General features: G+C 44.4%; 1 protein-coding gene across 5 annotated transcripts in view; it reads left to right on the top strand.

The window, feature by feature from the left end:
* The window catches only part of eml3 (EMAP like 3), an 87563-nt gene that overhangs the window by 61514 nt on the left and 10930 nt on the right, over nucleotides 1-15119 (top strand). For all 5 annotated transcript variants that reach the window (XM_015958217.3, XM_015958218.3, XM_070549743.1 and 2 more), the window contains 5 exons: nucleotides 5502-5636; nucleotides 7570-7708; nucleotides 7975-8126; nucleotides 8219-8344; nucleotides 10348-10479. In XM_015958217.3, coding sequence (XP_015813703.1) covers nucleotides 5502-5636; nucleotides 7570-7708; nucleotides 7975-8126; nucleotides 8219-8344; nucleotides 10348-10479 — 684 coding nt within the window. The remainder of the gene's footprint in view (nucleotides 1-5501; nucleotides 5637-7569; nucleotides 7709-7974; nucleotides 8127-8218; nucleotides 8345-10347; nucleotides 10480-15119) is intronic.

The following is a 15119-nucleotide window of genomic DNA, read 5'->3' as shown; positions in this document are numbered from 1 at the left end:
CAAGAAGATGGGTAAAACAGAAAAATATGCAAAAAACACTGAGATGGATAAAAACAGTAAAGTATGCAAAAATCACTGAGTAAGTGAATAAAGTGACTAAAGTGTTGTCTGTATCTATCACATTTACGCTGATGACTGTCAACTATATGTAGAAATGGATGAGAAGAATGCGGGCTCGCGATTGGCTGCATGTTTAGATGACGCGAAGGGCTGGCTGGCATCCAACTTCTTAAAGTTAACCGAAAAGGAGTCTGAGTTACTGTTTTTGACCCCCGCAACCACCATGGCTCTCACCCTGTTTGTGACCTTTTAACCCTCAACCCCAAACAGTGTGTGTCAAGTCTCGGTTTAAAGCTGGATGCTGAACTCACGATGGCCCCACAGATAAACTCCGTAGTGAGGTCTTGCTTTTATCAGCTTCGCCGCCTGACTCGCCTCAGACAAATCCTGAAACGGAGGCATTTGGAGTCAGTCATCCATGCCTTCATTACCTCTCGCTTTGACTACGCAAACGCCCTCCTCGTTGGTGCTCAGGTCTCTGCCCTGAATCAGCTGCAGGTCGTCCAGAATGCTGCTGCCAGGTTCTTGTTGAATACACACCCACGTAGCCGTATTACCCCTGTCCTGGCACATCTTCACTGGCTCCCTGTCATTTTCAGAGTACAGTTTAAGTTATTGACTTTTGTATTTAAATCACTCAACGACCTGGCACCTCCCTATCTCTCTGACCTGCTCACTCCATATGTTCCCACGCGCACGTTGAGGTCGGCTGACCTTTTGCTGCTGTGTACGCCGCGGATGCGATACAAATCGCGGGGTGAACGAGCATTTGTGCATGCTGCCCCAAAGCTGTGGAACTCGTTGCCCACTGGAGTTCGGCAGGCTCCGACCCATTTTTACGATTTGGCTTTTAGACAGTGACTCGTTTTATTGTGTCATTATTTTAATGTGTTCTTAGTATTCATCATGTTTTATCTGCTTTTGACTGGTATTTTTATCTTCTGTTTTAGTTCCTTAGAATGGCCGCGTTTTGTTTTAGCCTGTGCAGCACTTTGGGCAGCTCCCATGCTGCGTTTTAAATGTGCTATATAATTAAACTATGGCATGGTATGGTATGGTATGGTATGTCTGCCCATTAAGGCCACTGGTGCTCCTTCTATGTAGCCCCTGATGGAATGTCTCAATAGCTACATTTACATGCACCAAATTTCCATCCATCCATCTTCATCTGCTTATCCGGAGTCGGGTCATGGGGGCAGTAGTCTTGTCGCGTGCACGTCCCATTTGTCGGTTCCGTTAAAACCCAGTTCCGTTAGAACTTATGAGACTGTGCATCTTTCAGGGTTCGGTGGGGATGTTGGTGAGTTTTATCGTACTAGACTCTGGTTTGGACTTCCTAAGTTTAGAATCCATCTTCTATTTTAAGGTAGAATGATATGCAAGACTTGTCCCTTTGTAATAGCCCACTTCTTTTTAATCAATCCCGTTATCTATTGGTTTAGATACTAGGGACGAAGCCCAGCGGGAGGCCGTCCCTTCCGGCAATTGTTTGGGTTATTTGGATTAATTGCGCCCCTATCAGCTTATGTGGGCGGTTGGTAACTATAAAATGATTCTTGTTAGTTGATCAGGCTAACATAGATTTATCAATTTATCTAATTAATCCAACCTCCCAGCGCTGATAGAGACTTTTTCACACTTGCGATCAGAGCCAAAATTAACCTCTAATGTTTTGGTTTTATCATCCTTAAGACATCTCGTTACTCGCGGGAGAGGAAGGAGACAAGCTCCTTTTATCTTAAGGTTTCTTTATATTAATCTGTCACAAACCGTAAAGTAAATCCTGATGATTCAGGAACCTATAATGAATGTGCTTACCTCTGCCCTATGGTCAGGGCTCCCACTGGCCCCTTCAAAGAGGACCTCTTTAAGAATCAGGAATGTAGATTCTTTTTCAAAAAGTTTATTACAAGATTAAAAAATACAAAAATGAGTAAATATAAAACTAACCACTTCCCCCAAGGAGAAATTAGTCCTAACGATTAATTAAGAAATAAGGAGTTGATTTACACAAACTCTGTCTTCGAGCTACAGCTCCTTCTGTCTCTGTCGACTGCCCCAAAACTTGTTCTTGTCTTGACCTCTTCTATCCCAGCTCTGCTCTGTCTCTTCCTGTCGTCTGCCCCAACTGTCTGAGCTCTGCTCAGAAGCTGCTCTTTTATACCCTTCCTGGGCCAGCTTAGACAAGGTAAAAGACACATATATCATTATCTGATGACATTAAAGTCATGGGGTCATTTACCAGCTACACACTTTTTAGCTCAACACAAAACATCTGGTGTCATTATCACTACATGCAGCATTCTACATGAGAGCACAGATCATAAATCATCATATTTGTAGCAAATTGTTGGTCTTCCTTCAGCATTCCTGAGAGGGCTCCTTGATCCAATGGGCTTGTCTTCACTCTATTCCAGTCTTTCTTTTCCCGCCAGAGGTGGAGCCAGCCTGCCTCCTGACCATTTTGCCCAGTTCTGTCCTCTTGTCCCTGCGACCCTTCTGTGACCCTCAGCTTGGATGCTTGTTGTGCAGTTGGGCTCCTGTCTTCTGGCTGCTTTTACTCGCATAAGCCAGTTCAGTGTGTTTCAGTGTGGGTCCAATCTTATCTCTGTGGCCCACCTTTTGACCCCATTTCTTGCCACTGTCTTTGGCATGTGGGGACTGGCAACAGTCTAAGTCGAGAGGCCCAGACTTCCCTCTCCCCAGCCACTTGGGCGAGCTTCTCCGGGGGAATCCCAAGGTGTTCCCTGGCCAGGTGAGAGACAAAGTCCCTCCAACGTGTCCTGGGTCTACCTTTAGGCCTCTTGTGAAAACCTCACCAGGGAGGCATCCAGGAGGCATCCTGACCAGATACCCGAGTCACCTCAACTGGCTCCTCTCGATGTGGAGGAGCAGTGAATTTACTCCAAGCCCCTCCCGGATGACCGAGCTTCTCACCCTATCAAATTTCCCCTATCTGATTTAAATCTTGGTTGATAGGAAATTCCAATTCTCTGTTTACATTGACATTGAAACGATCCGATTATCCCGTGAGTATACATACACCAAGCATCCAATCAGATTAAATGGGTTGAGCATGCACAGAGTTGTCTTTCCCTGGAAAAAAATTGTAAACAAACACCATCTTGTCTGCATGTTTCTTCTCTTGCAGTTTATTTTCTTATTCTCTAGCTTCGTCAATTCACTTATGTTTTTTTTCCCATTATGGACCACTTCTGTTAACCTTCCACCATGTTTTCGGCTTGTCCCAAGCATCTGCAAAGGCGAAAAAACATCATGCTGAAGTTGCACACATGCACAGTAGGCATCATTTTACTCCAGCAATCCGAATGGGTGTGAACGTGGACGCCAAAAGGAATGATGATCGGACAAAACCACCACTCTCATTCGGAATGAAAGTTCATTCCAATCGACCGTATTGAATCAGAAAGTCCGATTGACATGTTTACATGAAGAATTTCTGATCTGATAGGGCATTCATTCCGATTACTTGTGCCTTAGCTAATGATATTAAGAACTGGATGGCAATACATTTCCTCAGGCTGAATGATGACAAGACTGAGATCATTTTGTTTGGGCCTAGTGGTCCCGATAAGATTCCTGACTGCGCCCTTTCCTCCCTGGCACCCTTTAGGAAATCTCTCATTATGAACCTAGAAGTTAGGAAGGACTCTGTCCTTAAATCAGATAGCCAAATAGCTGTGATTGTAAGATCACGTTTTACTAGTTCAGGCGCCTAGGAAAGATCAGGCAGTTCCTCCTGCAAAGCTGCCAAGAGACTGTAGTCTATGTCTTTGTTACATCTAGGCTAGATTATTGTAACCATCCATTATTGGGTGCCACCCAGTTTGTGGTTGGTCACCTCCAGCTGGTGCAGGACGCTGTGGCACAGTCTGCCAAAGGGACAACAAGGTTGGAGCACATTGCGCCAGTCGTGGCATCCCTCCACTGCTTATACTCAGTCCCATTCACTCAGGTCTACCGGTCAAATGCTGTTGGCTGTGCCAATCGCACACTGCAAAAACTAGCGGGAGAGAGCTTTTCAAGTAACAGGACGGCGACTGTGGAATGGGCTGCCCCTACAGGTTGGACAGGTACCTTCCCTCCCTGTTTTTAACTCTGGTTTAACGTTTTATTCTTTGGTTTTTAACGTTGCATGATGTGGTTCGCTGTGGCCCAGGGTTGCCGTTATGTGTTTTGAACTTGCTTTTAGGTGTTGTTTTTATGGGCAGCGTTTTGTTTAGTTTTGAACGTGACTTACAAATAAAATTGTTATGGTATAGTATGGTAACTCCCTCATGCCGGATCTCTAAAAACAATCTTTAAATCTAAGAATTTTACAGCGAAATAATCTCAAAACATACTAATGTCTCAAACATGTTGGAAGAATTTTTACATTGAAACCATAGACTGTGTTAAAAATGGAATGGGCCCTTCGTGCACTAATCCATAGGACTGGTTCCCACCACCGCCCTGTCGCTCTGCCACTGCTGTTAGGAGGCATGAAGAAATATTTTAAGCTAGCTTGTTTTGCAGCTTTGCTATTGTAATTTTAAACCTAAAGTGTTTTTGTAGCGGCCTGTAAACATGTTTATTTCTGCTGTGAAGTTGGCACTTTTAACATGGGGGTCAATGAGAACTGCTATTTTTGTTTCTTCCAGCATTGACTTCACTTGTGGTAGGTAGAGTTTCCCAGTTCATCGAAAGATGGTTTCTTCTTAGCCGCCTGGATGATTGCCAATTTTTCTCCTTTTGAAAAAGCCAAAGAGGGATGTAGTAATTGCTTACAATCTGTTCCGTTTCCATACTTCCTGGATCCAGAGCCAATCATATTTGACTCAGCAGGGTTGCCAAGTCTGCACCGGCAAACTCTGCTGTGCTGGAATTTGTAATTCTGCACTGGCCGACTAAAAGCAGCAGCGTCGTGGAAAAATAAAAGCCAGTAAAAGGAGCAGCCCAGAATGTAATGATTGTAATGGAGGAAGACTACGACGACGATAAACTGTGGTCGATGCTCTATAGTCATGCACCATCAAATACGGTAGCTGTTTAAGGACATACAAGAAATAATGTTCCGCAGTTTGCTTTTGCACTTTGACCCAAAAGTTCCCCTTTTCCCTCTAAACGTTGTTCCGGGATTGACGCCGCTTCTCTCTCTGTGGCAGCCTTGCTGGTTTGGGGAAATGTTGCTCCTTCCCCTTGAGTTGATCGCCCGACTTGCATATGATAGAAATCCTTGGAGTTTATGGGATGTTGGTGACAGTACTTCTACTTTATTCCTGCTGTTAACACCACACCCCAGTATTTAGTTAGACCATTAGGCCTAAAAAAGTTCAGTACTCAGATGTTTCCATCATATTATGTTTCTGTACATTTTCATTGGATAAAGATTTGACTAATGCATCGGGTTTCTTTCCTTTGTAACTGTACGGTGTGTGTAGAGTACCAACGAAGCTGTGTTTGCTGTGGGATTCAGTCCAACTGATAGTAACATCATCGTCACCTGTGGAAAATCTCATGTCTACTTCTGGACTCTCAGCGCGGGACAGTTCACCAAGAAACAGGGCATCTTTGGGGTAAGACATGAACATTTATTTTCAAGATTCATCATCATGGTAGCAAATGTGTTCTCACTGATACTGCTTCACTGTCCTGCCTGTATTGATATGATTACGGGCCCCTTTCCACTGAACCAAGACCACTGGACCATTGAACCACCACATCTCTAAAACTGCGAAAACGTTTTTCTGGAGATCTTTGATCTCTCATCAGGGGACCAAATATTCATGTTTTGGTGTTTTTTTGGATATCTATAAAGACTTCTGGCCCTGGTGATTTCTGAGCATTTGTTGAGAAACCTTAAAGCTGTCGCAAGAGCAGAGGCTGTGAAATGAGGGTCTTCTGCAACCAACCATATATGGAGACAGAAACGTTCAACATATCTTGTAGATGGCTGACTCTAGAACCATTAAAACTGATACAAACTGGAAAAGATCAATGATCACCGAAAGACTGTTGATGTTTTGCTAAGAGATCACTGAGCATTATTTACAGACTACTTCCCTCAGAGACCGTTGTGACCTGGTTCAAAGTTTGATGTAGAGACCGTTCAGACCATTGTGTTCTTTGAAAAGATGGAGAAACCATTGAAAGGTCTTGATGATCATTGAGCCCTCAGCGAAAGATAGTTGGGAGATCTGGACGATGTTTGGTCTTTTGTTGGTTGTCCAGTGGTCTCGGTCCCGTGGAGAGGAAGTTTAAGTACTTTTCAGACACTTTTGTCTCTTTTACGCCAGGGACACACTGGCCAACGAAGCGGCGGGAGGCGAAGCGCTCACGAAATTCGGCCGCTGCTCGCTGCTCCTCAGTTCAGACCAGACGCTTGTTTCTCCGCTCCGGTCGAGGCGCGCCTCATAGTTTTTCTTTTAACCACTTGGCGTCCTCCATTTCCCCTCTGCCTTTTCTCTGCTCTTTTCCTCGACACCCCCCTCCCCCTTGCCTCTGTGTGTGTGTGTGTGTGTGTGTGTGTGTGTGTGTGTGTGTGTGTGTGTGTGTGTGTGTGTGTGTGTGTGTGTGTGTGTGTGTGTGTGTGTGCGTGCGTGCGTGCGTGCGTGCGTGCGTGCGTGTGTGTGTGTGAACTTATGGTGTGAACCAGTTGTTAATAGCTGGCCAACGACTTTATGCCTCTCTGTCCTGTTTGCTCCGGTTGAAAGACACCCAAAACCACACCCCCTTCACGTGGTCACACACACACACAAGTTCGCTCTGTGTGTGTGTGTGTGTGTGGTTTTATGCAGTGTCTGTTTACAAACACATTTGACTATCGCGGAATTGTATTTTGAAATGCTTTATTTTCTTAAATGTACCGGCCTGCCTCTTATGTCGAGGTTTGACTTCCTGCCAGAATTGACGCGGTTCACCCGCGGCTCTCGAAAAAAGTAGAGCAGACGCAGAAACGATCGCTGCACGGCGCGCAGCGCTTCGGTGGCCCATGTGGTCTATTTGGACGTAATTTTCACTTTAGAAGTGGAGGGGACACGGCGGGGGGGGGGGATCTTTACAGTATGCTCTAATGGGAAACAGGCTTCAACACAAACGGTTGGTTTCCGCTTGGTCCTAGAGCTCAACCAGTGTCAATTTAATATAGAGTAATATAGTTTTTGGATGGTAAAAAGTGCAGGGGTCAAAACTTGACTTTGGAAAAAGTGGGGGGGGACTTGTCCCCCCTATTCTTCCCCCAAAATTACATCCATGGGTCTATAGAAAAGGTTAACAAGGGCGCCGGATGAAGGCGGTCCTAATTTTGCGGCGTTTCGGCGGCCGGTGTGTCCCCGGCGTTACTGGGAGGCTAAATGGTAAATATTGTAGAGAGAGCTGAATATATAGGATAGCATAGCTCATTTTAAAATATTGTTTGGATTCATCAGTGCAGACATGAACACATTAGAAGAAGATATCAGAGTGATTTAAAACTGGTAAACTGTCACCGATATATATTTTTATTTGCAGAAATACAAGAAGCCAAAGTTCATTCAGTGCTTTGTTTTTGGCCTCACTGGAGATGTTTTGACTGGAGATTCTGAAGGGAATATCCTGACGTGGGGAAAGTCAGCTGCAGATGTCAAAACTCTTGGTAAAGGAGCCAAAGGTCAGTGCTTCAGACTTTCCTTTTTACGTACCTCTGGGGAGCAAAGCAAGAGTGTCACTGAACAGGGAAACCCATTTCTTACGGTGCATTTGACAATAAAGCTTTGAATCTTGAATATTTGAGTTAGTTTCAACATGAAGACCTGACACGCTACGGGTGGACAATGTGAATACTATAGTTCATTGTATTATCTAAAATATAATAAATAAACTAACTAATAAAACGTTGTAATAGTTCTAAAACAGGTCTGTGTGCTTTCTCACCAGAGACCTTCCAGATAATGAGACAGACGCGCGCTCATGAAGGCAGCGTGTTCACCCTGTGCTCCCTACAGGGCGGCGCTCTGCTCAGTGGGGGAGGGAAAGACCGTAAGATAATCCGTTGGAGTGCTGACCTGGCTCCCGAGACCGAGTGTGAGGTGAACTATACCCGTCTGTCACACAGCTGTCGGGTCGCCTTGTGAAGCAGCTTCCATCTCAGAGGGAAATGTCTGATCTGACTTTTGTCCAGATTCCAGAAAGGCTTGGAACCGTGCGCACTATTGCAGTTGTAGACGAGGGGGAGTTCTTGGTTGGTACAACACGAAACGCCATCCTTAGAGGAACGTTTTCTGATGGGTTTGTTGCCATAGTACAGGTATGTTGATTATACCACCTTTTCATGCATTATTTTCTTTTTGAAAAAATACAATCAATCAATCAATCAATCAATCAAATCAAAGATCCTTTATTAATCCCAGAGGGAAATTAGAGTTTCAGTACACACAATTCAGAGATCAGACATACATGGGCAAGACACATGACAAGAATTGGTGACTGTGGTCATTCGCAACCCTGAGTCGCGCTATCTTAATAGAGATAAGAGGGTTACATGAGGATTGGTTCAGGTGGAGGGAAAAAAGGCACTTCAGAGCAGGAGGGCAGCTTTGCTCTGCAAAAAAAATAACCCACCCCAAACAGATATGCAACAGACTTCAGACAACACCACATAAGTGTCCACTAGGTGGGGTGGTGGGTTGGGACTATCCCCACTTCAGTTCCTGCAGCCACGATAAGCAGCACATGTCACCTCAGTGTGGATAGGGGGAGGAGCATTGAGGGTTGGAGGGTTGCAGTGACCCTGGAAAGTTTCAGCGGCCTTCCCACAGTCCCGCCCAGGCTGGGAAAGGAGACAGAGTTGAGTTGCCATAGCGACGGCACATTCCACATATCTTCTGAGGGGGGAGTTTTCGTTGGAGCCTTGCAGGCTCAAGGGCGCCAGATTCCGATTAGAAATTGTTTTGGGGCTAGACAGAGATGATTTCCTCTCTGTCTTACAGTTTGTTGGTCCTCAACCTCTCAAAATCCCAATAATGGACATTAATCTATCCCAATCCGTGCTGATTCGTCCATTCTCTCCTTGATTTTACTCAGACATGCTACATCTGGTTTACTTCATTTAACTTTGAGTACGAGTAGTTAACTCCATAACTAAATATGTAAATACAAATAGATGCTCCATGTTTCAATGGAATATGTTTGGGAGTATTTTTAAAGCCTGCTGTTAAAGCTGTTGTAGCAAATCTGAAAAGCTAGGTTCTGAATGCAAACAAGGTCAAGGAACGTTCACCCCTCACCTCGGGTGTCATCCCTGAGGCGCTTCTGCCGGAACTTGAACCAGGAACCATCATTTGTCACCGTTTTCTGGGTCCAAACGTCTCTTGTTGTCTGGGACTTCAAATGGTACTTTTCTTTTTAGGACTCTGGTAGTTTGTCCTGAAGCTAAAGTGGTAGCAGCTGCCTGTTTCTCCTTCTCTGATGTTATTGAGAGGAGAACCTCTCACACCGGTGGTGTTCTGTTGCTGAATGCGCGAGTACATAATGAATGGAGGACCCAAGGAAGTGCAACGGTTCAGCGAGACCAACAACCGGATGGTCCGATGGTTTTTGGTCGGAAACGTCTTATTGGTGGTTTTTAGATAAATGTGAGAGAACCAATTGATTATTTTCAGGGTTTTTTTTTATCTCCACAACATGTTTATAGATATGTTATGTTGTTCAGATGCAAAACCTGTAATTTAGTCATAAACAGTTGGCCTGTTTCCATTAGCAGAACTCCAGGGTAGCTCCTGGGATGGGGAACTTGACCAGGATAGGACGTCCCAGTCCTCTCAGCTGTTGTGTCTCCATTCAAATCCAGCCCTTTCAGAACGTGCACAGACGTCAGCGTATCACCACTGCTTTGGCAGTGAGCGATGTCACTGATCAGCCCCAATGAGCGCCCAAAGTAACATTAATAATAATAAAAGCATTAATTTAATAGATGTATGTCATAATTTCATCGATTCAGAGGACAAGAGCAGCTGTGAGATTTGTGAGACACGCCCTGTTAATTAAGTCTGTGGGGGAATTTCACCTTTTTTCCAAAAGCTGTGGGGGAATTCCAGAGTTTCCCGGTGCCGGGAGTTAGATTTGAAATGCGATCGGTGCTTATTGATTTTTTTTTGCTTCCATTCTGCCTCACCAGCTTGTGTGTGTGTGTGTGTGTGTGTGTGTGTGTGTGTGTGTGTGTGTGTGTGTGTGTGTGTGTGTGTGTGTGTGTGTGTGTGTGTGTGTGTGTGTGTGTGTGTGTGTGTGTGTGTGTGTGTGTGTGTCTATCAGGGTCATGTAGATGAGATGTGGGGTCTGGCTACACACCCCTCTCAGAACATCTTCCTCACCTGTGGCCATGACAGACAGGTGTGTTTGTGGAACACGGAGGACCACAGTATGGACTGGTGCATCACACTGGAGGTGACACTCTCAGCTCTCACTCCACCTGACATTTTTAACTCATGCAAACCTAAATTTTGTCAGCAGGGTAAACAATTATTTTTCTACAAAAATAAAAAATAATCAATAAAAAACAATTTGAGAGATTAAAAACTGGACTCTTAATTATTGATTTTGTCTTCATATCAATCTTGTCAAAGTAAAGTGAAACACTTGAAGTATCTGATTATTTTACTGGTCTGAATGATGAAAATACGATAGCGTATTCCAGAGTTGACGTCACCGCGCCAGTGGGTGCTAACGCTAGAACAGCAAACCGCATTTCCAATTGAAAAAGCACGTACAGAACGCTTGGATGTAGCTAACAGAAACTCTTTACTCACAGTGCTCAAGTAACATTTTCTTTTTATACTCTTAGTTTATTATTTGTGTCACTACTTTTTACATACCACCCACCTCTGGTCAAAAGCCCTTTTGGTCCACGATTGGCTGCTGTTTGGTCGAGTCGCTTTTCTGGACTTCTTTGTTTATTTTACTGCCTTCTGGATAACTCCCCAGTGAGTCGTGGAGGATGGCTGCTTATACTGAGCCGGGATTCTCTGGAGGTTTCTTCCTGTTGAAAGGGAGTTTTCCTCTCCACTGTCGCTTTATGCTTGCTTAGTATGAGGATTGCTGTGTAGTCAGTGACTTGATGCAATTTGCTGGGTTCCTTATATAGGAAAAATATCTCTGATTGGCTTAATGAACTGTCCTGAATTGGAATGTTTATTATGTGAAGTGCCTTGAGACGACTCTTGTCGTGATTTGGCGCTATATAAATAAACTTGAATTGAATTGAATTGAATAACTCCACATCTGAGAGTGTTGCTAGTATCAGCTCGTTATTCTCGAATGTAGGACCTTTCCCACCAGCAAAATGTATACAATGAATATACGTGCACCCCATGATTTGCCCCGAACTGTGAAAATCTGCTCTTCCACATAAACACTGCCACCGCTTTGCTTTGTGCGTCTGTAGCTTCCAGCTGTTTCATGTGATCATGTAACTTACCCCTCCTTTCCACCGGAGCCGTTACTGCAGCAGCACGTCATAGCTGCTGATAGGAACCGCTGTGGTCAACGGAACATTTTTCACCGGAGCTGTCAGCAGCGCGAGTCGGCCGCCCCGGTTCTATTTTCTACGTGCAACGCCCAGGGGCGGATTCAGGACTGGAGAACATCCGGGGCTTAACACAGCACACACACACGCGCGCACACACACACACATGTGACACGCACTAGTCAACATCATATTTGTCTTGTACCACATAATTTTTAATCTGAAGCTACATATTCAGCATATTCAGGGCAGAGTATTGTTCCTGTTAGTGTTTAGTGTGAGATGATAGTAAATATTCCCTTTCTTTCTCCAACAACGTTACCTGATAGTAAGCTAACTTTAGGCAAACCAGCAGCACAACAAATATTTTCAAATAAGACTCACAAACTTGAGTCAACACCAGTCTCATCAAAGCTGGGGTTCTGTCGCCGTACTTTTTGTCTAAAAAACGTCCTTATGTCCATCTTCACTCATGCGTTTCAGGCAGAGACTGTAGAAGAAGCCGGCTACTGAAGGCCTTCTTCTTCAGTGGTGGAGGCTCAGGCAGGCTGTATACAAACTACTGCTAGCTGCTCCCTCTCTGTTGGACTTTGGTACTGCATGTTACTTCCGCTTTTTAGATCCGGGGCTTTCTATGAAACATCCGGGGCTTCAGCCCAAGTAGCCGGGCCTAACGCCGCCCCTGGTGACGTCTCTGAAACGGGTCAAGTTCGACATTTTTGGGGAAGGAAAGACAGGAAATCAGACACGGAAACGGAGCGAAGCTTCCCGAGATTTTCAGAATAAAGAACGTACTGCCTTCCGGTTGCTTTACTTTAAAAAAGGTTACTAACTGTGCGTCCCCGTGAGAAGTTATCACCTAGCTAGCGGTCTCCTTTGTTTTTCAGGTCCATATTGGCGATTATAAAACGGACAGAACATAAAACACAAACCTTTTGGAGCCATGTGGTAGTTTTCTCCTGCTTGTTGTTGTGTTTACTGACGAAGTCACTCGTGTGACTTCGTGCTCTGTCGGTGACAGCTGCTCCCCTGCTGCTTCGCGTCTCTGGTAGGAAAGGGCCGAGCAGCAGCTTACGCGAGCAAGGCGTGCTGCTGACGGCTCCGGTAGAAAGGAGGAGTTACCCTGCTTTAGGAAAAGGATTTTAAAAATGTCCCTTTTGACATCCAAAGTCTGGTTAGCACCTCCCCAACAGTTGTGCTTAGTTCCTTCCTGTTTGAACATCTATAGGAGGCAAAAATACAACTATGAGACGAGCAGAGCGACTCAAACCCATAGGCACCCATGCATAACACACTCGTTTGTCTAGGGCTACATCCCACAATGCATTGCAACGTTACATCACTAATTTTAGCTTCTGTAGAACACGCTGTTGAATGCACTTTCATTGCAGATTTCATTTGAGAAAAGTTGCAACACAAACTAAAGATTATTCAAACCTGATTTTTGTTTGTTTAGGAAAATGTAATTAATACTGTTCACTCGTTCCGTTTCCACCCATTTAAACTGATTTCTTCTCTACCAGCTTTAATTAATACAGACAAAAATGTGTCTAAATTATCATTTTGGCCCGGCATGGTGACCTTTGGTAGCCGAGCATTATGATGGAGGAAAAAACTGCTTCTTACATACACAACTATGAGGTTTAGGTGGGAAGCCCCACCATCTTTTGGAGCCCAAGTCTCCTCCCCTTCTGGTTAGCTCTTGGGTCCCCTGAGTGAAAAAAAGTAATGCAAGTGACAGAAGCTACTTTCTAACCGGCTTTGCCTTACGCCCTGAATCACACATATACGTTGCACTTTAATTTAATTGAAAAGCATTCGTGAATTTCGACTGTCACGTACTTTGAAATTTGTTAGTTTGTAAAAATCCGAATCAAAAATGACTTCTAAGACGTCTCTGCAAAAAGCGAACTCACCACATGGTCGGATTGTTTTCTTTGGTTTTCTCCACATTTAATGCTCCTTCTGTCATCCTGGAAGAAAGATTTGAAGCTCGCTAAACTCACAGCCGTAGTCTTCTCCGTGTCCGTTTTGACGACGTCAATGTGGTGAAACGCATTTGTAGTTCTAAACGTATTTTCACACAAAACCAAAAGTTACTTTTGCCGCCGTTGAAAAATAAGTTCTTTCTTGGCATCAAAATGTGTCTTTAAAATTCACGGACACCGAATGTGATTTCCCTGGCACATATCTCATGGAAAACAGCTTTAGTAGCCCCACTGACTATGCTGATGACACCCAGCTGTACATTTCCTCCAATCAAAATGCATCCCTTCCACCAGTCTCCCTCTCTAACTGTCTATCTGAAATTAGATCTTGGCTCTCTCAGAATCTACTTGAACTAAACAGCAATAAAACAGAGCTCCTACTCATTGGCACCGCTTCTGCTTTAAAAAATTCTCCCAATTTCTCGATCAATATCGACGACTCCACAGTTCACCCATCCTTACAGGTAAAAAGTCTTGGTGTCATACTAGATGGTACACTTTCATTCCAATCTCACATTAACCATGTTACTCGAGTCGCATATTTCCATCTTCGCAATATCAACAGACTCTGTCCTTTTCTCACGCCTCATGCTGCTGCAATCCTCGTTCATAGTCTCATCACCTCTTGCATTGACTACTGTAATTCCTTTCTGTTTGGTCTCCCAACTAAATCCCTTCATAAACCCCAACTTCTCCAGAACTCTGCAGCACGCGTCATTACTGGGACCCCCTCAAGAAATCACATCACTCCTGTTCTTAAAAACCTACACTGGTTGCCAATAGAAACCAGGATCATATACAAGATCCTACTACTTACATTTAAATCTGTACATAGTAAGTTACATAGATAAAGTGGAGCCATGCTAACTATTGCAACCACTTCCCGATCTCTTAGATCCTCATCTAAGGTCTAAGATCTTAGGGGCAGCAGTAGCTCAGGTGGTAGAGCGGGTTGCCTCATGATCGGAGGGTCATGGGTTCGATTCCAGCTCCCGCCAGGGGTATCCTGCTGTTGTGTCCTTGGGCAAGACACTTCACCCAACTTGCCGTCTTAGTGGTGGTCAGAGGGGCCGACGGCGCCAAATGGCAGCCTCGCCTCTGTCAAACCTCCCCAGGGCGGCTGTGGCTACAAGTAGCTTACCGTCACTAGCAGTGTGTGAATGTGAGAGTGTGTGAAAGCGTCTTTGGGTGTCTAGAAAAGCGCTATATAAGTTCAATGCATTATTATTATTATTATTATCTGCGCTTCATCTGGTTCAACCTCGAGCTCGCCTTACCACCATGGGGAGCAAAGCTTCCAGTTGCTCTGCTCCCCGGCTCTGGAACTCACTTCCCTCTTCCATTAGAAATACGGACTCTTTTCCTTTATTTAAGGCACACCTCAAAACCCACTTATTCAAACAAGTTTATTCCCTTTAGACCTAGACTTTAGAACTGTTTCGAATTTTTATGCATCTTGTTTGTTCTTATTGCCCTCTCTAACCTCTGTTTTTTTTTTGTTTTTATCTTTGTAAGGTGACCTTGGGTTTGAGAAAGGCACCCTCAAATAAAATGTATTATTAGTGTTATTATTA

Source organism: Nothobranchius furzeri, chromosome 3 (assembly GCF_043380555.1).
Source record: "Nothobranchius furzeri strain GRZ-AD chromosome 3, NfurGRZ-RIMD1, whole genome shotgun sequence".
Taxonomy (NCBI): Eukaryota; Metazoa; Chordata; class Actinopteri; order Cyprinodontiformes; family Nothobranchiidae; genus Nothobranchius; species Nothobranchius furzeri.
The sequence above is the reverse complement of the archived record's forward strand: the minus strand, read 5'-3'. Positions and strand labels throughout refer to the sequence as shown.